The 25,455-nt window shown below is 35.5% G+C and overlaps 5 protein-coding genes across 8 annotated transcripts; 1 reads left to right on the top strand and 4 right to left on the bottom strand.

Annotated features, from left to right (window-relative positions):
* On the top strand, nt 1-3,944 carry LOC127264921 (replication factor C subunit 3). The gene is made up of 11 exons (XM_051294520.1): nt 1-211; nt 314-424; nt 818-850; nt 952-1,120; nt 1,754-1,935; nt 2,500-2,636; nt 2,730-2,828; nt 3,023-3,092; nt 3,182-3,256; nt 3,443-3,488; nt 3,617-3,944. The coding sequence occupies exons 1-11, from the start codon at nt 128-130 to the stop codon at nt 3,673-3,675; spliced, it is 1,065 nt and encodes a 354-aa protein (XP_051150477.1). The 5' UTR covers nt 1-127; the 3' UTR covers nt 3,676-3,944.
* Nucleotides 3,945-4,479: 535 nt separating this feature from the next.
* LOC127264677 (NADH--cytochrome b5 reductase 1) lies at nt 4,480-8,258 on the bottom strand. 3 transcript variants are annotated; one of them, XM_051294184.1, is made up of 9 exons: nt 8,133-8,258; nt 7,677-7,806; nt 7,292-7,433; nt 6,665-6,755; nt 6,482-6,559; nt 5,655-5,735; nt 5,493-5,582; nt 5,094-5,159; nt 4,480-4,890 (listed from the first exon to the last, which is right to left on the bottom strand). In XM_051294184.1, the coding sequence occupies exons 2-9, from the start codon at nt 7,780-7,782 to the stop codon at nt 4,711-4,713; spliced, it is 834 nt and encodes a 277-aa protein (XP_051150141.1). In that variant the 5' UTR covers nt 7,783-7,806; nt 8,133-8,258; the 3' UTR covers nt 4,480-4,710. The 3 variants fall into 3 exon arrangements, with proteins under 3 accessions (XP_051150141.1, XP_051150150.1, XP_051150134.1); XM_051294193.1 differs by lacking the exon at nt 8,133-8,258 and adding an exon at nt 7,886-8,073; XM_051294177.1 differs by lacking the exon at nt 8,133-8,258 and adding an exon at nt 7,895-8,072.
* Nucleotides 8,259-10,132: 1,874 nt separating this feature from the next.
* On the bottom strand, nt 10,133-15,557 carry LOC127264664 (uncharacterized protein At4g18490). Of its 2 annotated transcripts, XM_051294162.1 has the most exons (18): nt 15,376-15,556; nt 15,137-15,229; nt 14,862-14,927; nt 14,605-14,731; nt 14,171-14,356; nt 13,225-14,037; nt 12,924-13,109; nt 12,711-12,845; nt 12,446-12,580; nt 12,149-12,274; nt 11,797-11,967; nt 11,571-11,715; nt 11,396-11,448; nt 11,274-11,313; nt 11,053-11,196; nt 10,878-10,988; nt 10,708-10,802; nt 10,133-10,636 (listed from the first exon to the last, which is right to left on the bottom strand). In XM_051294162.1, exons 2-17 carry the CDS (start codon nt 15,189-15,191, stop codon nt 10,710-10,712), a joined length of 2,586 nt encoding a protein of 861 aa, XP_051150119.1. In that variant the 5' UTR covers nt 15,192-15,229; nt 15,376-15,556; the 3' UTR covers nt 10,133-10,636; nt 10,708-10,709. The 2 variants fall into 2 exon arrangements, 1 of the variants encoding a protein (XP_051150119.1); XR_007841839.1 differs by lacking the exons at nt 10,133-10,636; nt 10,708-10,802; nt 10,878-10,988 and having other exon boundaries at nt 11,152-11,196; nt 11,396-11,469; nt 15,376-15,557.
* Nucleotides 15,558-16,120: 563 nt separating this feature from the next.
* On the bottom strand, nt 16,121-19,326 carry LOC127264969 (zinc finger protein VAR3, chloroplastic). Its single transcript, XM_051294589.1, has 5 exons — nt 18,809-19,326; nt 18,340-18,457; nt 17,960-18,240; nt 17,265-17,363; nt 16,121-17,184 (listed from the first exon to the last, which is right to left on the bottom strand). Exons 1-5 carry the CDS (start codon nt 19,237-19,239, stop codon nt 16,278-16,280), a joined length of 1,836 nt encoding a protein of 611 aa, XP_051150546.1. The 5' UTR covers nt 19,240-19,326; the 3' UTR covers nt 16,121-16,277.
* An 824-nt stretch (nt 19,327-20,150) lies between these two features.
* On the bottom strand, nt 20,151-25,373 carry LOC127265746 (cationic amino acid transporter 2, vacuolar-like). Its single transcript, XM_051295723.1, has 14 exons — nt 24,816-25,373; nt 23,844-24,045; nt 22,896-22,980; nt 22,649-22,786; nt 22,445-22,563; nt 22,132-22,228; nt 21,870-22,042; nt 21,730-21,796; nt 21,475-21,633; nt 21,122-21,398; nt 20,941-21,049; nt 20,749-20,861; nt 20,602-20,677; nt 20,151-20,520 (listed from the first exon to the last, which is right to left on the bottom strand). The coding sequence occupies exons 1-14, from the start codon at nt 24,985-24,987 to the stop codon at nt 20,358-20,360; spliced, it is 1,950 nt and encodes a 649-aa protein (XP_051151680.1). The 5' UTR covers nt 24,988-25,373; the 3' UTR covers nt 20,151-20,357.
* Nucleotides 25,374-25,455: the final 82 nt, after the last annotated feature.

Below are 25,455 nucleotides of genomic sequence, written 5' to 3'. Positions count from 1 at the left end.
AGTCAGCTTCAGTTTCCATTTCCCGCCACACTTGTGAACCTCGCCGGCGAGGGTACAGTACAGTCAATTGCTCTTCCTGCATCTCTTCAGTGACGGCGGCGAAGAAGAAGAACAAAGAAGGAGAGAGATGTTGTGGGTGGATAAATACCGTCCCAAAGCCCTAGACAAGGTCATAGTGCACCAAGAAATCGCTCAAAATCTCAAAAAACTGGTGAGTTTTGCAACGGGTTGATACCACACGATCTTTTATGTGTCGGCGAGGAAGTTTTGGGGATTTTGTTTTTTCTGATATATATGTTTTGTTTGATTGCAGGTGACGGAGCAGGATTGTCCTCATTTGCTGTTCTACGGGCCGTCTGGATCGGGAAAGAAAACCCTAATTATGGCACTTCTCAGACAGATGTTCGGTCCAAGTGCTGATAAGGTGACATTTGAGTGATTAGTTTGTTTTTCCACTTCGTAGCTGTTGTTCGCGTTCTGTTTTTCTAGTTTTGCTTTCTTAGTTGTAATCTAGAGAGATTCCAATGGTTGAATTTAGGAATTTGCTATTGTGTGATGTTGAATGTCAGAATACGAGAGTAAAAACACACACAGAAGCTGAACCGATCTGTATTCACTTTTGATGGTTGAACTAAGAACATGAAAATAATCTTTGGAGATGTTTGTCCTGTTTTTGAGGAAGTTTTTATGCAATCTATAATAATGGAATGTGAGGTTTATTGGATATGTAGATCGGAATCGAATGCAGGTTGCTGGATTTATTTGTGTTAACAATGGAGGGTTATTCTAATCTGGCTGTTTAAATGTTGTGTTGCAGGTGAAAGTGGAAAACAAGAACTGGAAAATTGATGTGAGTTTCGATCTCCCAGTCTGTTTTATCACATTTGTTTGTTGGCTTCGACTGCACAAACATCCGCATCTTAATCTGATAGTTGAAATTTGTGTTTCCAGGCTGGGACAAGAACAATCGATGTAGAACTCACTACATTGTCAAGCACATACCATGTTGAACTAAGCCCTGGTGATGCGGGATTTCAGGATCGTTATGTTGTTCAAGAGGTAATCAAGGAAATGGCGAAGAACCGGCCTATCGACACTAAAGGGAAGAAAGGTTTCAAAGGTAATTGTGATATTTGTTTCATATCTTCATTGTGGTAATGAAATGAACTTGTTGTATTATACATGTGTTTCATACCTGAACCTAATGGCTATGGTGCTGACTGGGCAAGTTGACATCATGTTGATTTTTTTGGTCATTACATATAAAACAGTAAAACAATACTTGTTTCCATTTGACATAGTAAATAAAAGCATATATAAGTGTGTTCTATTGATATGCTTCTTGTGCTGAAATCAATTGTAATATGTGTTGTGTGTTTTGTTAGTTTATATGCTGCTTTTGTAATATATTCATATAATTCATATGTTGTCTGTGCGGTCTATCCCTATATCATGAGTTATACTTTTATTATGTTAACATAATTCATGTATCATCTGTCTTTATATGGTGTGTTGTCTGTTCCTATGTTTTGTATTGTAAGTTCATATATTGTGTTTGTATTATGTTATTTATCTCAGCATAATAACCACCCCTATATATATATATATGTATATATATTTTTGAAACTGGTTATTGAAATTCTTTGGCGCAAATAGTTGTAACAATGATTGAAGCAAGTGCTCGGGTATTGTTTCCTCAAAGAGGATTGGCAAGGTATTATTTGTTTGACATTTTTGTATGTTGAATTATCAGTTCTTGTGCTAAATGAAGTCGACAAGCTCTCAAGAGAAGCCCAACACTCTCTCCGAAGAACAATGGAGAAGTATAGTTCATCCTGCCGACTCATTCTGTGCTGTAACAGCTCTTCCAAGGTTACTGAAGCTGTTCGCTCTCGGTGTCTAAATATGCGAGTAAATGCACCAAAGGAAGGAGAGGTCGGCAATTTATTTTTGCTCTCAAAATCCATTTACCTTTTACTAGCTGATTATTCTTTATTATTATCATTACTATTATTTCATGATTTTAGTTTTCTCTTGAAGTTCCCCCGCAACTTTTAGACTAAGGAAGTTGAACATCGTTGGTAATATCATGCCTTACAATAAGTACCGTTTTCTTACCAACTAATAAACGAATTAAGGCATTGACTATAAAAACAAGTCAATTGGATTGGATCATGGATATGTTGGTGTATTACAGGTTCAATAAAGCATGACTTTTTCAGTTAATCAACAATGTAGAGAAGTCTTCCATGACACGAACAATTCTCTTCATATGGGTTATGGAAACATTAGCATGTCTTCAAGTTTGATGCTAAAATTGTTGCATTGCAAGTCACCCGGCGTCAAGCTCAAAATGGAAATAGTGTGTGTGTGAGTGTATGCGGTTTTATAGAATTCGAGTTTCACTTGCAGAGCTGTCAAATTTGTTTATGCTTTCTACTGCACTATGATTCATTTGCTCTCTGTTTGTATTAACTAGTCATTTTGTTCCATTGCCAGATTGTCGAGGTGTTGGATTTTATCGCCAAAAAAGAAGGATTGCAACTTCCACCTGGTTTTGCTGATCGCATAGCACAACAGTCTAATCGGAGCCTGAGGAGGGCAATATTGTCATTTGAAACTTGTCGTGTCCAACAGTTGAGTTTTTTATTTTACATTTGCTTATATGCATAAGCCGCAGGAAATTTACTCTCCACTCAGTCGAGTAATGCCGGGCTGCCATGTTTTAGGTACCCTTTTACCGCAAATCAAGCAATACCTCCCATGGATTGGGAGGAATATGTTTCGGAGATAGCATCCAGCATATTTAAGGAGCAGAGCCCGAAACGGTTAGCAACCAATGCAGACTAAAATTTGTTTCTACATTTAATTTTCTTATGATTCGGAGTTTAGGATTGGCATTTATTTGTTTTCAGCTCCTTCCCGAAACCTTTGTTGGTAGTTCATGTCATTTTTCAGAATTGGCATTGCTGTGATGGTAGTTATCCGATCCATTTTTAAACATAATATGCATGTTATATAGGTTGACTGAAGTCCGAGGAAAGCTGTACGAGCTGCTCGTCAATTGCATTCCTCCTGAAATCATTTTAAAGGTTTGTCATTGCGCTGCGCCCTTTTCTTCTAGACTGTATAGTGCAGATTTTGCATATCAACCTGATCAATAATTTTGATTTGATCGCAGAGGTTGCTTTTCGAGTTGTTGAAAAAATTGGATTCTGACCTAAAGCACGAGATCTCTCGTTGGGCCGCATACTATGTAAGTTTCACTACTGTTCTCACTTGCTTTTATCGGTGAAATTGAATCTCAGTTTATAGTATAGAAATGGATGTCGGGGCACAAGATGCGGTATACTCACTGCAACTAAGAAATCGATGTAGCAATGCATGATTAATGAGTTTTCTTTTCACTACAACCTAATTTGCTCGCTTCAATTTTCCTCAGGAGCATAGGTTGTGTCTAGGACAGAAAGCGATTTTCCATCTCGAAGGTATTGCTCAGCATCTTTATGTATCTTACGATGAATGTTTTTATATCGATTAATTTTTGCTGGGTTCGATTCAAACTACCCACAAACCTCCTCCTACGATTTATTGATTGATTCATTCATTCTTGCAGCATTTGTGGCCAAGTTTATGAGCATCTACAAGGGCTTCCTGATCGAGACATTCGGCTGAGGTATGATGATTTTTACCGTTGAAGATGTGCAATTAGTTCATGAAGGTTTGTGTACAAGAAAAGACATGCTTTTAGGTATGTTTGTTTAAACTTGCTTTCCATTTTTTGCTTGAATGGATGCGGTTGGTCTCTTTTAACACAAATCATCGATTTTACGTGTTCGAATAGTCAAACGAGCTGAACTGAACCGAGCTTTGTTAAAGCAGTTTGGGAGGGCCTTTGTGTTTGATTAACTTTATGAATTTTATTAATGGATTTTTGACACTAACCATCAATTTGAAATTAGAGGTGAGATAATTAGTTAAATTTAAGTCGAGATTTTTATGTTTGAGCTTTGTATATGTTTCTTTCGACTGGAGAAAAGGTGAAGAAGATGTTATTGGTGGTTTGGGATTGTCATTTGTTTTGTATGCAAATATTTGGCATTGTTTCGATATTGAATTTTTGTAATTTTTTATTCTATACTTGATTTTTTAATTATTTTTTAAATAAAATTTATAAATTCATTATAGAGAAAGGATAAAGTAGTAAAAAGAATATATCATGGGTTCACAATGGTAAAATTTGTAAGTTTTCTACCTGCATATTTTGTTATGTCTATTTTTATTAAAATAAAAAATTGATCCTTCAGAATTACACTGACAAAAATAATAAAAAAATACTTTGAGTTGAAACTAAACATTCGCGCGCAGACTAAATTGTAATTATAAAAATTTACAAGCATCCAAAATTTCATTTTTATAGGTTTAAAAATAAGTATATCTAGAATATATTTATTTAATTAAATCAATAAGTATGACCAGTAAAACAACAAAACATTTGATCCATAGAAATTATAACTTATTCCGACAGATCAAAGACTTTCAAAAATAAATAGAAAAGTTCACAGCAGATGTTTTTAGCTTAAACAAGAGGAGGGAGGGATGGCTTAATTATGTTGCTACATAATATAACATGCAAAAAAACCATCTCTCCAACCATCTAAATAAATCACAACACTGAAAAATCGGGTTACCGGCGATGCCGAGGCAATCTCAGAACTGGAATTGCATCTCAGAGGTGTATCCGAGGGCGTCCAGATTCGCCGCCATGGCTTTGTTCATCGGTGGTGGTCCGCATCTCAACACCCGAATATCAGATGCCGGTGCCGGGCAATGCTCCTCGATCATTTCCTTGCTCACAAAACCAACGCCGCCACTCCATACTTCCGGGGGCTATACAAAAAACATTAATCGAATTTCAAACTTACATGTCTCCGCCTTCATGAATGGGATTATATGTCATAATAAAAAAACTTTCAACTTAAAAGGAACTAATGCGACTAAAGGCACATATAAATATCCCGATGAGAAGAGGTATGCCAATGAGAAGCAATGAACCAGAATTTCGGAGAAAGAGGTAAAGACAGCAAACTTGCCTGGTTGAGTACATAGTAAATTTTGAACCTTTCGGGGTAGTTTTTCGCGAGACTATCCAATTCATCCTGCAATCGGATAGAGAAAATCGTTTGAGATAATTTGAATCAATAAGCTCGACAAGAAGATAATTGCAATAAAAAATCACAATCTTTTAATATAAAAAGTAACAAAATCTCTATGTAGTTTCACTCTACAACTATTTTCATCGCAAGAAAAATCGGAGTTGAAATGGATTTCAATACAAGAGTAGCATGAGGATATCATATTCGTCACAATCAAATGAATATGTTTTTAAACTATACAAATCAAAAACAAAACTTCTTTCCACCCAAAACATGTCCCTTTTTTTTTTTTTTTTTTTTGGGTATTGAGAGCTGCATAATATAAGGTATTGTTACCTTCAGCAAAATGTCGTCATAGGTAACATTTGCGTATATCAGATGCACCTTTGTCGCATCGTTTGGGTTCTCAAGAATGGCTCTGGTGACCTAAGAAGAAACATAAATAAAGAAATAATAAAAATCAAAAGATACCATATTTATGCTTATTTGAATAAACACCTGGAACATTGGTGTGATTCCGGAACCTCCAGCAAGCATTCCGAATGCTCTCACTTGGCCGGGTTGGTACTTGAAACGACCCTAATTTCAAATTAATTATTACATTAATAGAATTCAGAAGAGAAATGATTTGGTCGTAGACTGTAAAGGAGGCAATGTAATCAATTTAGTACACACCAAAAATTACTAAAAAGATAAAAGAAACAAAATGATCGATAAGTGTGGTTCTTTAAAGAAGATATTGATGCATAACATCAGCAAGCTGAAGATGTAAAATTTCAATAGTATATCAGAAAATTTGGTGGTAAAATTCAACACATTGGACTTTTTTTCAGATATAACCTTTGCTATTTTCATCACATTCATAAACATCTTACTGATGAGATTACGCTATAGTTTCGTTGTGTAAAACTAGCTTCACGTTGCTTATAGACATTACGGACATGGAAGGAATCTAAACTAGAATACAATAAGCAAAAAATGCAACTCAGCAAAGGTGTTATCGACAAATGAAAAAGTACATTTCAAAAGTACCTATTTTTTATTTTTTATATTATATTAAATATAAATTTTACATTCAACACATAATATAAACACCTATTATATCACATTATACAACTATTCAAATTCAAACATTTTACTATTCAGAATTTAAACCCTCAACTAAACACACCCTAAAGATCTATACGGCAAACTTCACAATAATGTCGTCAAAGGAATAATCTATTTTTGCTCTTCCACATCAGAAAAGGGGACCAATGGTTTCCCAAAAGTAATAATCTATTTTTTTCATGGTCCGATATCCAAATAAGGTTAAAACATTTTACCTTTGGCCCTTTCACACCCAAATATTCTCCTTCCCGCATTTCTCTAAAGTGATGAGACATTCTTCCTTGAGGATACATCTATTATCATCACACAAAACGTATATTATAAAACAAAAGAAGCAAATAAAGCAAAAGCAAAAGATACGAAAATGGACAAACTAATTGCCAAAGTAAAGGACTCGCCTTTATAACCAACTCAAAGTATCCGATATCAGAATCCAATGTAGTTGGAGTGTACGGTTTGATGACCTCCTCACCATTTTTATCTTTACCCCTGCAACAAAAGACCATATAATTCCAAGGTATTAATTAAACTACGTAGTTCCAAAATTGTGTATTAAAATGGTAAGCCATCGAAACTAGTAGAGTGCTGTTTACAGGTGTTTTCGAATAATTTTTGGCACTATTAATAACAATACATCTTTCAAACAAACATTACGTCACATAATTATTCTTTTGCTATTTCCAAAACTATCAAAAACTCTAGAACACTTCCATAACATATCTAATCACAAAAGCGAATGCATAAAATCGACCTACAGCTTATGTGTTGTCGAAAAATTAAACTAGATAGTTCCAAAAGTTATGTATCGAAATGCTAAGCCGACGAAACCAGTAGCTCTGTTTACTGTGTTTTCAGATCACTTTCAACACTATTTATAACAGCACATTTTTCAAACAAGCATTACGCCAATTACTTTTTTTTTTTTCAACTTTTACTATTCCCAAAACTATCAAAAACTCCAAATCGCTTTCAAAACATATCTAAACACAAACTAAAAGCTGTGATACCGAATGCATAAAACCAACCTGCAGCTAATGTGTTGTCCGATGGGAAGTCCCAACACAGAAGTAGGGGTTGGAAGAGCAAATCTGAACTTGGCTACATTGTGGCTGATTTGAGTTTTCTTGACGAGTTTGAATTCCTTGAAATTCTCGGGATCCAAGCATACTATTATCAAGCATATATTTTCTATGTCAATCACAAGAAGTAGAACCAGAAAAAAAATCTAATCTGTGTGGCCAAATGAAAACCAGAAAAAAAGTTCGAATCATCAATGAAGAAGCTTCAAATTCATAAAACCGTAGATCTCTGAATAAATATTGAATCATTAGGCTAAGTGAATCGAAATAAATTGGGGATTAGGGCTTATCTTCTTTAACGTAACAGATCAAAGGATACCAACAATCAAACCTTTGGGCTTCTTCGAGGAAAACGCGAAGTAGGCAACTCCGACGGCGACAAGCGCAACCGCAACGCCGACGGCCAATTGACCTTCAGATGTGGCGAGGAAATCCATACCCCGACGAATCAAATCAAAGCCCTGTATATTCACAAAAGAACAAACAAAATATCCAATCAAAATCCCCAATTCGAAGCCAATCAATATATAACCACCCCACCCTCAAAACCTAGGGAAAATCGTATTCGGCGGCTCAGCTCAGATGCCAAAGATTGGTCTTTTCCAAGCAAGACTGACCAAAAATCAGAATATTGAACAAAAAGACAATAAAATAAAATAAGAAAAGAAAGAGTCAAATGAGGGGCATGGGGTGGGACGAAACAGGTGGGGATGAGAATGGATAATGAAGGAAGATGTAGTAGTAGGTGAAGAAATGTGGTATGGTATGATGAATTTAGAAATCTCACCTAACAGATCGACAACCAAACCAAATCAGAGGTGGAGTGGAGAGATAGCAATGCTCCCTGCTGTTCTTGTTCTGTACGTACGCCCCTGGTTTTCGACTTCATAAAACCTCGTGCACCATGCTGCGTACCTCAATTATATTATTATTATTTTATTGGGTTTGTTGTTTTTGTTCATGGTTTTTTTTTTTTTTTAAAGAAAATTGAATTTAAATTTTATTTTTCTTTGAATTTTAAAGTCACTTTGAATTTATGTATTTAAATTTGGACTGAATTTAGAGAATTTTAAATTGTACTGAATGATATATATATATTTTATTAAATTATAATTATTATAAAAAAAATATATTTATATTAAATTATAATTATATTATTGTCTGTCACCCGAACTGGTTTCAGCCTAGATTTGAGTTGGATTACAGCACAACAAACAGTGTTTCAGTAATTCAACTCAAAAGTGAACGGAAATATACACTTTTTAGATTTATATTTATATTATGATAATATAAAAATAATATTTTATATTAAATATTAAATATTAAATATTAAAAATAAAAATATATGTTAAAAAATTTCAGTTATAAAAATAATATTTTATATTAAATATTAAATATTAAAAATAAAATATATCTTGAAAATTTTCAGTGAACAGACTCATCCTATTCGTTTATTTTTTATGTTTATATATATATATATATATTTTATTGTTTTTATCCCTATTTATTTGTAGACCACTCGTTCCGTTATCCATACTAATATTTATTAAATTATACAAGAAAAAGTACAAAGATTTTGTTTATATATATATATATATTTTATTGTTTTTATCCCTATTTATTTGTTGACCACTCGTTCCGTTCCTTTATCCAAATTTGATACTAATATTTTATAAATTATTAAAGAAAAAATACAAAGAAGAAATCTGTACAAACAAAAGAACCTATACTTCCCTTTTGTTCCACATAGTGTTTTTATACCATTAGATACAAAATTTTAAAAATAACATAATTAATAAATAATAAAAAAAATATTAATAAAAATAATTATAAATTAAAATTAATATAATTAATTAACTAATTAAGATTTTAAAATATTATTTTAGTATTTATATTCAAGTTGACTGGATAGCTCGTGGAGTGGGTATAGACACACTGTCATAAGTGTGGAATTAATACTAATTATATATATAGCCATCGTATAATATTTTATGTAAAAATATACATTTAATGTAATATTAAAAATTAAATTATTGTAGATAAATAATATCTTAAGTTCCAAAGTTGTCTGGAGTTAATATATATATATTAATCAAGATCATTTACCGATTATTTAATATTTAGTTAATAATTTAATAAAAATTTTGAATGGTCAATATTAGTGATCTTCATTGTTTTATTAAGTATTCTAGGGTGTGTTCGTTTGACGGACTTGGACAAAATCTCACTATTTATCCAAATTTTTTTCCCCAAAAACATCATATCAAACACCTATTTTTTATTTTTTATATTTTTGCTTCGTTTGTAAATAACAATGAATGTTCAAATTCACTTTAAAAATAAAATTTCTGAGCTTGTGTGCCTCTGTTGCATGAAAGTAAGTAAATCCTTAAGCGTACATGTTATAATTAGACTATGCTTGTACAGTACAGCCACTCTTCGAATTTTTGGCTATATTAATCAAATTTTTTCTAATTACTTGAAAGTAAACCTTTCATATAGGATGTGTTTGTTTGGAGGATTTTCCTCCAAATACACTATTCATTCAATTTTGTTTTTCAAAAACATCAAATCAAATATCTATTTTTTTTATTTTTTTATATTATAGTAAAAAATATTTATATCACATCGTACAACTATTCAAATTCAAAATTTTTACTATTCAAATCTCACCTCAAAATCCAAACCTCCCAAACAATATTAAAAAAAAAAAAGAAAAAAAGTAAAATGAATATGTAGTACTGCCTCCATCCTATAAATTTAGAATATTTTATTTTAGCACTGATATTAAAAAAATTTTAAAAAATAATATAATAAAAGGAATGACATTTGATGTAAATAAATATTGAATGAAATATAATAGTTAAATCTTAAATTTATTGACTTTATCAAAATTAATAATAAAGTAAATTTAAAGGAAAAACTAAAAATAAAAATAAAAATAAATTTTGCAGGAGTATTGATTTTTCTAAATAGGAAAAGCTATTTATTATTGCAGCAACTTGCATGTGTTAGTGAGTGGTCCCTGTGCAGAATGAGGCTACCAAATTTTCAGGCCAACTATCATTATGAAGAGGAGATCTTAGTCTCATACATGCAATATTATTGTCTTTTACCTAATTTCATGAGGTCTTTTCGTCACCTATATTTTTAGACTATTAGAAAATTATTATTATTATTATTGATTTCTCAAAGTGAATCAGATCAGCTATTTTATTGTGGAATGTAACAGTGACCAATATAAGCACTTACAGAGGGAGAGTATATGCCATGAGGCTGGCAATGGAGAATCTGCAGAGGGAGATCAAAGTGAGAGACAAGTGAGAGAAAGATAGATATATATATGTATGTATATAAGAAACCTTCAAATGGGCAGTGATGGATCCAACTGCTGGTGATTGCCTACATGAATGCTGTCAAGTGCTAATTTGGCGAAAAGTTCCCGAGTCGCGACAATGTTTTCGGAAGTAAAGGAATGGACAAGAAAAGTATTTGTACGTATCGCGAAAATTGAAATGGTAAAGAAGGATATCTTCACTTCGAAAACAGGACTATTGAGCATCAGAAGCTTATTGTTGTTCACGATTGCCCGAACCAGTAATTCTTTTGCCTCGTCGTGCTTCTTCCTCAGCATGTTACAAAGCTGTAATAAAATGATGCATAAGTGAAAATGTCGAAAATTCGATGTAGAAGAGAATGGTCCTTACATCATCAAGCTCCTTGCCGTAGGATTCAGCTAGCATAATGTTGCTTACAGTTTCAGTGGCAAATGACATTTGAAATGTAGAGATTTCGCAATGTTCGGCTGCATTTTTTATGGAGCTGTTTTCGTCTTCATTGTGGCTTAGTAACTGTCAACAGGAAAACTATCTGCCATTATATGTCTGTCCACTGTAATATTTTATAGCTCGAGACTCGAATATCTCACCTCGTTGTCATGAATTGTTTCTGGTGTTTTCACTAAAAGTCTGCAGATTACAGAAACAGTCATGCCTGAGGATGAAATCCAGAAATGTAAATAGTTTCATCTTGGCGCATATTAACATATACCTTGGCGAAGGGGAGGGGCGCTTAGATGGAGGCAAGGTATGCGCATCGTTCTTCTGTTGCAAAAAGAAATATCACTGAAAATATGTCATAATCATTTATTTATGCAGAATTTTTAAAGTTAAGACACCATGATATGTATTATTTCTAGTAGAATGGAGAAGTCGAAAATCATTACCTCAGATGATTTTCGCTTTACAGACAGGCAACAAGGTACTTTCTTCGATGATGGTGTTTTCGTTGTTAAAATCGTGTTCTCCCTAATGTTAGATCCTGGTCTGATATTTTTGTGAATAGGGGATTTTGTTGTGTCAAGGTTTAAACTGAAAGAAAAAAGTTTTATCAGTATATATCTCCATGAGGATATACCATAGAATAATTATGAAGATGTAAAATGAACTTACCTTGGGAGTTTAAGTACTCGGAGCTCAGGGGGCTTCTTCGAGTTCTTTCCACTTTCAATCGAAGAATGTTTCTGTTCTTCCGCAGGAGTGCATTTTGTTGCTTGAAATGATGTTAAAGCTGTCGGGTTTCGGCCTTTTTGTACTGCTTCATTGCTGATATCCTTAGTTGAACTAGAAAACCAAACATCAGCGAAGCTAATTAAGTTCACATTCATTAGACCGTATTAGAGCTCAGCAATAGGAATCTCATATAGTTTTCATTCCCTGATAAAATTGAAGATCTCATTAGTCAATCTTTGATTGTGTATGTATACATGTCAACAAAATAAAAGATAAAATGTATGAGACATACCCGAGAGCATCTAGATCTTTTGTAGTCATTTCTCTTTGGTTCACAGAAGATTTCGATTTTTCCGTGTCCTTATTTTGTTTCAAGGAAGATTGATTCCCATCTGGTAACTCATTAGCCTTGACCTCCCTTCATCATATTAAACAGGGCATCGTTGGGAAGGAAAAAATGATCACACATTGCCACTTCAGAATGCGAGGACCCGCTTGATTTTGATATATAAGGATCATCAACTATTCAACGAAGGTCAAGTTAAAAAGAATAACATTAATGCATTTCCTCGTTAGAAATAAGACAAACCTGAGAGACTTTAGATCTTTTGTAGTGATTTCCCTTTGCATCAAAGCAGATTTTGGCTTTGCTATGTCCTTATTTTGTGCTGGGAACGAATCAGGTGGTTGATTCCCATTTTGTAATCCATTAGCTTTGATCTCCCTACAAAATGGTAAACAGTGCATCTATTTCATACACCTTTCCCATTCTTCCATCCACATTTCAATAATTTTAATCACAGAATCATAGCTCTAAATATTCAGTGAAAATTTGAATTATGGACAAAGCTCACCCTAAAGTCTTTAGTCCCTTGTAGTTTTCATGAATCTGCGTCTGGGGAATATCCTTCTTTAAAAGAGCTTTGGAATTATCACGTTGAAGAGGAAGAGAGGCTAGTTTTCTTGCACTTTGGATTCCATCTGACTCCCTGTTTCGAAATAAGTAAAACGATATCAAAGATTGTATACTTGAAAAGTTATTATGAATTACAGGTAGTTAGTTGTACCTTCCTTCAACTGTAGTAGGGTCAGTGGAGTCCATCTTCTGACTACCAGATAACAAAAATACATTCTGGGAACCCATCTTCTTCATAGGGCATTCTAATTTCTTGGACTGAAGAAAAGATCTCAAGCAGGTAACAAGGGGTTCTCTTCTTTTCAATGTTTCCTTCACCAACATTTCTTTTGGTTGACTGCACTTGGCATTGCGATCGAAAAACAAACAACACCAGAACTTCATGTCAGTATGACTTGTGAATTTCTTTACTAACTTGAAGAACAATACAAATAGTACACATAATATATCACCTGACTAGGGACAACTTGAGATTCTTTGCAGCAATTTCCTGGTCTTCGACAGGAGAAGGCAAATCAGTATTTGAATTAACATGACCTGGTTTAATCCCTTCTCTAATTTCAACTGCATTATCATTAACCACAACCTCATTCTTTTCACAACTATTGTTCTCTGCAATACCCACCGCCTGGCAGTGCTGCAAGTTTTCGGGATTTGTTTGGTTCTTGCTGTTGGTTAAACCAATAAGTGACATCCTTTGAGTATCCTGTCCTATATCAGAACCAGTAGCATTGTTACCGATACAGCCAAGCTTTTGCTGTACCCCTGATGAGTTAGATTGCTCCTTGTTGAAGTGATAATCAGATGAATATTCCCGGTTGCCATCATTACCAGAAAAAACTTCAAGATCAACTGGTTTTGAGTTATCCAGTTTTTCAGATTGATTACTTTTTAGTTGTTCCTCTAAAGCAGTTGAGGTCTGCAAAGGACAATTTGTTTTATCAGATGCAACTTCATTGCCTGCAGCTGAATTTACAGAAGTAACAGGATCATCCACTGCCAATCTTGGAGGGAGATTTGGGTTATCAACATCTTTCATTCTTCCAACTAGAAATTCCATGTCAAAATCAACTTCAGTCTCTGGTAAAGATGATTTCTGGGGCACTTTTTCTACAGAATTTGTGTCTCTGATCAGATCCAACTTCATGGATACTTCCTTATCTAGACCCATAGTTCCATCTGGAGAACGCTCTTCATTAACCGTATCCTTTTTAGCTTTTGAACCTACTTTTGTTGAGCTTGAATCAAAATTAAAATTCTCCATCCTAGAATTTTGGTAGATACAAAAACATTCTAAAAGTAAGTTGGGTTAATAATGGAAGGCGTCAATAAAATGCAGCATGCAACACAATAAAGCAAAACAAAACTCAAAAGTATAATAAGCTTCAGAATACTTACTCATCAAAATCAAATGCAAAAGCAAAGCGATTAATTTTTCCTTTATCCTCTCCACTGGATGGCTCATCCAAATTATCCTTGGATTTTCCAGCTTGTTGAAGTGGCGGAGAGATTTCAATATCTAACATGTCTATATTGAAAGAGGATATCTTCCCAAAATCAACATCCAAATTAAAATCCATATCCCTGAAATGTTGGTAGTACTATCAATAGTTATAGACAAGATATAAGACTGCCTACCACCAAATCAATGAATATTACTTCTTGACTACCAGAAACTCACCAAGAGCAGGGATTCAGCATATGTTCATGCAATGCCAATGTTGGCAACATAATGTAGAACTAGTTTTAGCCCTAAGCCCCTTCCCTAACTAACAGTATATTTTGAAAATATCAGATGACATCATGAAATGATTTGTTTAAATAAATCTCACGCTTTGTCAAAATCAAATGGCTTTTTATTGCCCTTAGAAACTTTCGGAAGGTCAAAATCCATTGTGTCATCCTCTGCCACTGACATTGATTTCCAAGAACTGAGAAAATCCTTTTCGATATCCATATCTGCATCATGCATAGAACACCGGAGGGTGTTATACATCTGATAAATCCACAATTTATAGAAAACATACACATGGAGCAGTTTAAAAAATGCACAAAGGTATTTCCGCAGAAACAATGCTATAGTTCCCACCAATTAGAAGTATATCACTCAGGATTTCAGCGCAGCTATATCCAACTTCCCTCCACACGCTTTTCACTAAGTTCATAAGCAATCAAGCATCCAGTTATTTATAACTTTCTATGTACATCATTTCATCGTGACACTACAGACTAAACATTGAAACGCAATACAACTTTAACTTGTTTCCATACAACATAAATAAATAAATGAAAGCTTGAACTAAGCGATTCCTAATCAATGATATATACTTCCAAAAAAAAAATAGAAGAAGAAGCTGAAAATACCTAACAACAAATTTTTCTCCTTCAAATTAGAATCTCTCTTCTCAGATTTCTCCATCTCACTCTACACTGTCTGCTGATCTTCGTTCTGCGAAACTGGAACAGTGATCGGGCTTAATAGTCATAAAAATCATATTTAATTATCTATGGAATTTCCCCTCACTCTTCGAAACGCATACGAGTTTTCTTCGATTGTAAAATAGAAATTATCAAAGATTCGAAAGAATTTTCTTGACCGGAACCTCTAGATGCTTCAGCTGGCCGTCGAAGGAGTGCCAATCAGTCGTGCGAGCGTCTGTATCCGCGGGAGAGCTCAGGCGCCTCTGTTTTGAACTGCTGAGTTAAATAGAGGCAGAAGTGGATGGGCCTTTGAGCCATGATTTAAGCCCAGGCCCGATTCAGGATTCGGTCTCAATTTCAAGGAACAAATTAATTTCCTATTATTTAGAATAAATTAAAATTCCAAAAAAAAAATTCCCAATTAATATATTGCATAAAAATATATATATATATATTAAAACAGAAAAAAACAATACTCCTTCACTCATTTCTTTTGAAATTCTGTAGTAATAGTATTATACTGATTAATAGTTAAATTTTTTTATAATTTTGCATAAAATAATGATATGTTTGAAATTAAAATAAAAATTAAAAGTATTTTATTATTAATGTATAATTATCTTTTAAGAAATAAATAAGTATTATAGTTTTTTTGTCAAGCTGAAACACGTTTAGTAGAAGGCTATGTTTTCTTTGATTTTCTTTTTATTTTATTTATTATGGAAATTTTTTAAAAATAAAAATTCTCTTTATTACACTTTAGATGATTTTTTTTAGGTTTCTACAATTTATCATTTTTTCCCTGCACAAATATGAAATCAAATTCAAGTAAATATACATATCAATATTTTTTTAAAATAAAAATAAAAATATGCCTATTAGTTATAAACGGACTTATATAGCAAAATGCATCTATTAATAATAGACTACAAAATGTCAACTACTTTCACTGACATGCAAAGGCATATACACAAACAAATAAGGCAGGGAGGTTCCTCTGTTTTGACCCGTACCAGAAAGCAATTTCAATAATATCATTTTCAAAGACAACAATAATAATAATAATAATAATAACCAAAAAATTTTAGCTATTGTTACCTTCCCTCTTGAGAGGAGGATCAGTTCTTTCAATGGGAAGATTTCTCCGATGCTGTTGGGAAGTCAGCCTCCTCTCCAGGGGGGTCTTCCTCTTGCTCACAACGAATCGGTTCACGCCCTTCCGCATCGGCATTATCGACGGGAAGTCTTCGTCCGGTATCTCGCTAAGTTCCGAGATGTCTTTTATCTGCGCCACCCGTTTGAACCATCTCTCCGCCTTGGCTTCCTCCGACATGTCCAGAGGGTCGGGTTCCGTCACACCTGATCCCTCCAGGCTCGGTCTGGTCTGACGGCCTTCTTGACTTCCACCAATCTCATCCAAGGGTTGTGAATTGGCTGCGCGCATTTGCTGGCCGCTTTTTTCTGTTGGTGGTGGTGGTGGTGGTTCGGGGCTGTGGGGCGTCTCGGAATCTTTTCTGGCGAAGTATCCGGGCGGGAACGGGACGAAGGGGACGAAATTAGTGTTGCTGACCTGATCCATGGCTGCCTGTCTTTTGTACTTGGGAGAAGACAGTGATCGATTCTCGTTCTTGCTGACCACGAACTGATTTTCTCCCTTGCGCATCGGCATTGCAGGGAAGTTGTCGTCTGCAATTTCTTTTGCCGAATCTTTTGATTCGTGCAGTTCCACCATTTTCTTGAACCATTTCTGCGGCTCTGGCTTTTCAGCTTGCGCTTCTTCGTTGCTTGCTGGATTACTCGGGAACTGAGAATTCTCAACCAGATTAGGAGATTGGTTTGCCGTTGTATTCTCGAGTGATGTTCTGTAATTTGATTCGCCATTATACTCAAAACCTGATCTGACATTCGTGGCATTAAACAAAGGTGCGCCGGGTTTTCTGGAGTCGCATCTTAAGCAAACTGTATTCCTCCCGTAGTTAAAAAAATTGCATCTGCAAAAAGGACGTTACTTGTGTAAGTCATTCTAGGTACTTATGTTTGCGACAGATATCTAAAGCACAAAAATGCTTACTGAGGGCATTCCCACTCCCCACCAGTTAGCTGTTTCTTCGGTCTGGGTCCTTCACATTCGAGGCACTTCATGTTTCTTGCAAAGTTCATAAACTTACATCTATCCAATGAGGGTCGTTGAAAATGATCAAGGCATTACAATAGAGGAATATGTGAAGCAAGAAATCTACAAAACTCATCAATGAACAAAACATTCTCTAGACTAACAAAGTTCGCTCTTCATTCATTTGCGAACAAATATTGAAACCAATGATCACTATCTGTTTCTCTAAGGTCTTGGTTTTGGTCTTGCATAATTCATAATCCTACTCCCCCCAAAACCATTAAAGTAAACACTTATTTTTATTTAGGTTGTTACACAAAAATTCAATTTTCGATTCAAATGTTTATTTAAGGTCTGGTTTTGGTATCGCATTATTCATAATCCCCCTCCAAAAGAAATCATCAAAGTAAACACCTATTTCCATTTCATATGTTATACAACATACTAATTTTTCATTCAAAACATTTCATCGAACACCTATTTCAATTCAAATTTGTACTATTCCCAAACGCTAAACTCAAGTCTAGTCCTTAAAGAAACACACGATTCTCATTTCTGCAGTTCAACGAGTTCTGGTATCTAAATTCAGGTAAAAGTACGTTAATTGCAAAAAATATTATGTGTGTGCACGGTGAGTGGAGAGGAATACGTACTTTGGACATATCCAGTCGCCTCTTTTCATCACAATATTTTGTCCATAGGGGGGTACTGCACCTTGTCCACCTTGAGCCTGATGATGTTGCGAAGTACCCATGTATCCTGCCGAAGCTCCATGACTTATTGCACTCAATTCATGCAGCAAATTCCGAACAGACGAGTCAACAAGTTCTCTACTGTACAGCCCATTTCTTTCGGAAGAAACCGTGGGATTGCTTGCATAGCTCAGTATATATTTCATTAGGTCGACGGTATTCCCTATACTGATTCCCGAAACCTAAAATACAAATATAAACAGCATGATTTCATAGATGCACTTTAGCAAATCCATAGCAAGAGAAAAAAAAAAATAACATTTTTGTGTTGCTGCACATACATTATTTCCGTCGGATTCCACGAAAGATCTCATCCTCCTTGCAGTGTCGAGCGCACTTTTGAACAAAAATGGAGTTCCATTCGATACAACTGCTTCAATGTCCCTCCTTGAAAGCAATCTGATACCATTCATGAACTGAGAACTTTTTACAATCTAATGACGATGGCATCGAATTCAATGTATAACTTCAATAGAGTGTTTGAATTTCATATCCTTTGTATTGCTAAATTTCGATAACCAATCAAACAGAAGAACTTTGATAATAGCAAACAGACTACTTAGGTTAGGATACCACGAGAAAAATCTCTGCAAGTGAAATACAATATGAAAGTTGAAACTCAACAAAGTGGAAAGTAATTTAGGCAGAATCACTCGATATTCAACTTTGCTGCAGCGCCATATACAGAAACAACCAGATTGAGTCACTAATATATATAAACAGAGGTATCAAAGGATGGAGACAACAAACCCGAGAAGATTCGGTCGAGCCCTAGCGAAAGACAAGCAGGAAGCGGCAGCACGGACAAAGTCATCCGGCAATTGCTCATAAACCAGGAAGGCGTCCTCTGGAGGAATCTCAACGACCTCCGGACCATACGAGTCCTGCCTATTCGATACGATTTGTAGAAAATTGCACCACTCCGGCCATGGATGAACAGATTGATGCTGCTTCTGAGCGGCAGAGGATTCGAGTCCGTACGAGTAGTTATTCGGTTGAGAATGAAACGATTTGACGAGTAGAAAACCGCGAGACTTGGCTTTACAATTTGAGGAGAAAGAGAGGGAGCGGATGGAAGAGGAGGAGATAGTGGAGACGCAGACGCGGAAGTGGCGAAGCGATGGGCGGAGCGGCGGAAATGGTACGGCTAGGAGGGTAATTAGGCGCGTTGCGCCGCCCATGGCGGCGGAGGGCGAGGGAGAAAGGTGAGCCTGCCGCTAGAAGATGACGCCCTCGTTCGATTGACAGCGGTGGAATGAACGCGCTACAAGATTTTACACGGGTTTTAGCACTTTCGATTATTCAAACTACGATTTTTAGAGTTGCTAACACGCTTTGTGCTCAAGGATAACGATTTTTCTATCGTTTCTTTTTTTGTTTTATTTTTTTATAAAAGTTAAATTGCATAATACATAGTATTTATATTTTACTATAATTACAATTACATCAAATATCACGTATTTTATACACACCCGCACTCCAATCTGATATCCGGAAAAAATGTTTGCATAATTATATATACATAAGAAGAAATAAATCAAAATACAAAAGTTTATCTAGTTTTGATTTGAAATTAAATTTTTTTATTTAATCTTAATTTAAGTTGTATTTTGATTTAATATTTTATACAAAAATCTGTCAAGTTCTGATTTGAAATTAAATTTTTTTATTTAATTTCAATTTAAGTTATATTTTGATTTAATATTTTATAAAGAATAGTGATAGTTCTATGATTGTCAGACACTTATCAAACTTTTGTTTATTGGGTAAACCTTTCATCGAATTTAATACCTTGTAAATTAGGTTTAACAAAGCAAGTTATATGATAAAAAATTTCACTCCCACGCCGGTCCAATACTTTAAATGAGTAACACCTGTGTTTATATAAAAGTTTTTAAAATTTTTTAAATTTTGAAAAAAAATATATATATAATAAAATATTTATATTTGATGCGATGGTCATAAAAAATGTATATGATGATATTTTTTTAAAATGAATATTGCTAAACAGAGTGTAAATATGTAATATAAACAAATTCATATCACTGGTTATTTTGTACCTACTTCAACATATTTACTGCATCCTTCAATATAACCCTTAAAACAAACAATCATCTCTTCTAATTACCAAATACAAATCATATATACATACACACAGACTCGATACTTACACTACATTCTGTACGGATCATTCACATATATACACTCCGCTACTGTTTTCCACGTTATATATATATATATAACTCGAGAGGTTTCAAAGAGCTGACCTGCGTTGTGACGAGATGATCTTCGTCTCCAATCACGACGTCGACGGCCCGGTCGAAGAGCCCCGGCAAATTTCACCAGCATGAGCCACAGGTACATACACAGCCCGCCGCAATGAGCTGTGGCTGCAGCCATAGCACAGGTAAACAACTGCCCCTATCGCCAGCCATATCGAGACGCGCATCCAAGTAGCAGCGCTGCACGAACAACGCAGCCAAGTTCGCAATATTTCTACGATTAACTACGAAGAAAAAAAAAAACATATTCGGAGGACTTACCCCAAGTTCACTAATAAGTAGAGATTGATCAGAATGCAGGCAGTCGGGAGCAGCGGGACGAACGGGCAAACGAAACCTGAAAAAACAACATGGAGGTAAACGCCGGATTGTATTAATTTTTATTTACTCGAAGCCGTAATTACGTACCTCCCGTGTGCCCAAAGCTGTGTCTTGCATCGTCCTGGTCGATCCAGGCGAGTGACGCTAGACCGGATAACATAAGGATGCCACCGACGCCGCAGAGTGAAAATCGAAGAGGGCTGGTTTAATCAAGATATACGGTTGAGAAATTACGGTTTGTTTGACAAACATCTTTGAACGATAGACGATCGGATATACCTGTAGAGGCTTAAATCCGAAGCTGCCGTCGTTAAAACAAGAGCGCCTATGCACACGACCGTGATTGCCCAGCCGGCGATCCTGCGCCGAATCCCCTCATCGATGAGAACTGCACATCATACGTAAACAAAATAAGCGTCGAGAAAGAACACGATGAGCACTCGAAGATCGGGAAACCTACATTTCAACCGACTGGAAACTTTAGCGATAAGAGGGTCTTTGATCAAAGTGTTTTCGCAAATTACCACAGCCGCACTCTCCTCTGCGTCGATAACACAAGTCGCCGTGTTCTCCAAATCGGCGCCATCTGGGCTGTAGCTGAAGCTACACTGCATCGAAGCTGTATCGACGGTATCCTGCAAAGACGACAGAAGCGGCACCTCGTTGGGTGGAACGTATCTTAAGATCAGAACTGAAACCGCCACCACGGTGAATGCGAGCAGCGTGCCGACGCTAACCTGCAAGCGAATTTTAGCTATTCTGTTATATCCACTGCATCAATCAATATTCAAGAAAGTAAAACATGTTGCGTACCATTCCCGACAACTGCTCAACGTCCATAAAAAACGCCAGAGCTGCTGCGAGTAAACCAGTCACGACGGTGCTGTTGAAAGGGATTTGAGTTCTTTTATCGACAACCGAGAAAAATGACGGCAGCAATCCATCTCTTGCCATCGCCATGAGTATTCGAGGCTATAGGGTGCGCATAAAAGTGAATATTGTGTGTGTTAGGATTAGAAGAATAATATCTTAAAAGCTAAAATTCGAAAAAGGAGAAAGAAAGATTACCTGCGGCAGCATCGAACCAAGCAATGATGAACAAAGAGCAGTACAAGCTCCAACTGCAATTACATACCTGCAATGGCAATACATTAAGATTGGAGAAGATGAATCAATACAGGTAATCATGAGGCAGATTATGAACTTACGATGCCCATTCGACTCCATGGCTAGCAAAGGCGAAAGAGATAGGAGTGTCTGGATCCATTGCATAATAGGGTACTAATCCGACGATAACAGCAGAAACCAACATATATAGCGCGCAACATATGGATAATGAAAGGCCGATGCCTATGGGGAGATCTCGCTGAGGATTTTTCACCTGCAGAAGGTGAAAATTGGGACGCATACGTTCTATTTATTTACGCCATTTTAAGAAACTGAAAGTTTCAAGACGAAATAAAGGGGTACCTCTTCTGAAGTACTAGCAACCCCATCAAAACCTATGTATGCAAAATAGACAGTCGAAGCCCCGGAAAGCATCCCATTCACTCCAAAAGGAAAATATCTAGAAATCGAATAGATTGTTACATTGTTCTATCGTCTTTATCATGAAAACATAATATTACACACACCTGCTCAAGTGAGTAATATAGCAAGAAAAACACTCTTCTTTATTATGAAATTTACACTGCAACGAGAAATTTTGATGAATAGATAATAAGAAATGAAATGCGTGAAAGTAGAAAAGCTAACTGATTGAGCACAATAAATGAAAACTCACCCAGACGAAAGTTTGTAGCCAGGCCATCCAGTCTTGAATCCCAAATATCCGCCAGCTACGATGACGAAGATCATGGCACAAATATTAGCAGCAGTAACAATTCCTTGGACAAATGTACTCTGCAGAAATCGTAGTTTGTGAAGTAGAATGGATCAGATTTGAGGATCTTGAAACTCTTTAATTAAAAGGAGATTCGAAAAACACCTCTTTGATTCCCACGCACAGGAGACCTGTGAATACTAAAACTAGGACAGCCGCACAAGGGTCGACAATACCAACGACAGGGATTGTCTGTCGAGCAAGAAATGAAGGAAGACTACTTGGACCTCCAAAAAGCATGGCCTGAGAGAGGAAAAATCGATGCGAAAACGAGAGAAAACTAAAATCAACTGTTGAACATGATGACAAGATAAAATTAAATGGTGAATTGTCAGATGGAAATTATACTGACCAGATTTGGGGATATGCCACGTGCAACTGCCGAACCTCCTATTGTGTATTCCAAGATCAATCCCCACCCAATCAACCAAGCAACACTGCACGGATGTGTGCAAAACTGATTATCGTGTGCATAACATGGAAAAGCAATGAGTAATGCTGGTTTGCAATGAGTTCGTAATCTTGAAGCCCGGGAATAAAAAATTAACTTATTAGAAGTACATTTGGTCCATGAAATTAAGCAGATAGAAATCAACCTACACATACCCTCCAATGGTAGATATTATTGAGATTCGAAAACAATAAACAATAAGTTTTCTACATGAATACACAAAGATCATTCGATGTCATTTCATTGGAATTTATTTGCTTACACTAAATCTTTTAGACGGGATGCTTTACAATTAGGAATATCCCAAAAACTGCTGTTAACAGAAATTCAATTACTCGGAAGTATAGAATCATAGAATTCCGCCAACAATATTTTTCTGGAGAATTCTACACCATTAAAATCCTTTATTAGTTAATTCATCGTCTCCTGCTAGTCAATTCACCTACTCTTTTTTCTATCCTCTGGAACATAATACATCTATCTCCTAAGATCAATTTCTTCAAATTGTATTACATTTCTCAATAATTGTCTACTGAATTCTCTCCTTCTATCATTTTATTCTCTATTATCATTTCTCCAGTTTTATTGTATTAACTAAATGTTTTAGACAGGATGCTTTACAATTCGGAATACCTCAAAACTGCTGTTAATAGAAAATCAAGTACTCAGAAGTGTAGAATCAAGGCATCCCTTCTCTAATACACAAGTGCTCTTGCAACGAAGAACATTCAATATCATTTCATCGGCAGTTAATTGTTTAGGCTAACTCATTTAGAACTATCATAAAAATCTCAAAACTACGGTTAATAGAAAACCAATAACTAAAAATAGTGTAGAATCGAAAAGTACCCTTCTCCAATGCAAATATAAGAATAGTGATAGGCACTTCCAGCAGAAGGGCAGCGACTCGCCAATTCAGCATAGCAAAAGGCAGAAAGCGCGGAGGCTATTCCAGCAATAAGGAAAGAAAATGTCAAGGCAGGCCCTGAATGCTCCCGTGCAACAGTACCAACAAGAATATATACCCCAGCTCCAATGGTTGAACCAACTCCTAGAAATTCAAACAAAGGTTTAATCATTACCATTATTAAATGATAAAAGCTTTGCAAGGTAGACATACACCACATAAGGCACTGAATGGAATCACGAAAAACAATCTAAAGTCGAACATAAATTTTATGGAAACTTGAAATGCAAATTTGACAAACAAGCAACTGCAGACGAATCTCAAAATCAGAAGACCGTAAGCTACTTTCCAAGTTGAGTGTATACCCGGAATAAGCGTGGTTATAATACCAAATTATAGTTTGCAAAAATTTTCAAAATCTGTTTATTATTAATAATGAAATCAAGAGACTATAAATAGATACGATACATACTCGATAGACTTAAATAAAAACAATTTTGTCTAAAACTAACACAAATGAAAACGAACTATCTACATACTAGAAATTTAATCTAAACTAAGCATTTTCCATTTATGTCGTTCAATATTACACTTATTTACAAAAATGATATAACTACCTATCCACTTACTCGATAGCTCCGAATAAAGTAAATATCTAAATAGTCATCACACCAATCCAATGTTTTACATAAAACTCATAATTTGTTTAATCATCACACTCAAACATACACACAGAAACCATTACTCAATGATATCACAGAAAAATCTACGTTATGGATTAAAATGAAAACAATCGCAATACCATAGAGCAATCTATTGCACAAATTCAAACACTAGAAAACTAAAAACAGCATAAAGTAAAGAGTTATTCGATAAATTGAAAGTTAAAAGGCGTGAGAGGAACAAGCTCATACCTACAGCAATAAGATCTGATATAGTCAAAGCCTTAGCTAACAGATGATGACTTCCCGAAGAAGATGACTTCGTATGTGCAGAATCAACCTGTTTTCTCCTCAAAATCGCACCCAAACCACCATAACCGCACTTTACTCCAACACTACTCCATGCTTCAGGAAGAAACCCCATCAAACTCACCCTCGATCAAGTATTTCCCAAAATTCCCACTCTCCAACCAAATTACCGATAAGTTTCACAAATAAATATTCACAGTTCACACAAGCCGGCAAGGAATTCGCGGAAAATTTACTGAATTCTGATTACCTAACCATATACTCGATTACGGCGGTAAAGCCAGTCGTGACAACGAATACTTAAAAGAATATACCGGCGGCGGCGGTCCAGCCGAATGCCAAATCCCAAAGGCCTGCGGACGACGGAATCTTGAACAGATTCCGGCCTTTGCGGATTACAGATGGCCCCACTCAGTGAAGATTCTCCTGCAAAGTGAAAGACTCGAAGATCTCTGCTCGTTTAAGATAAATATATATAAAATAAATAACAAATAAAAAAATAATAATAAAAAGAATTCTTCTGGTTTTGGCTAGACGAAGGAACCGTCAGCCTTCCGTTAAAACAAGTAATTTTTAAATTTCA

Source organism: Andrographis paniculata, unplaced genomic scaffold (assembly GCF_009805555.1).
Source record: "Andrographis paniculata isolate CXL003 unplaced genomic scaffold, ASM980555v1 Contig17END, whole genome shotgun sequence".
Lineage (NCBI taxonomy): Eukaryota > Viridiplantae > Streptophyta > Magnoliopsida > Lamiales > Acanthaceae > Andrographis > Andrographis paniculata.
This window is presented reverse-complemented; position numbering and strand designations above follow the sequence as displayed.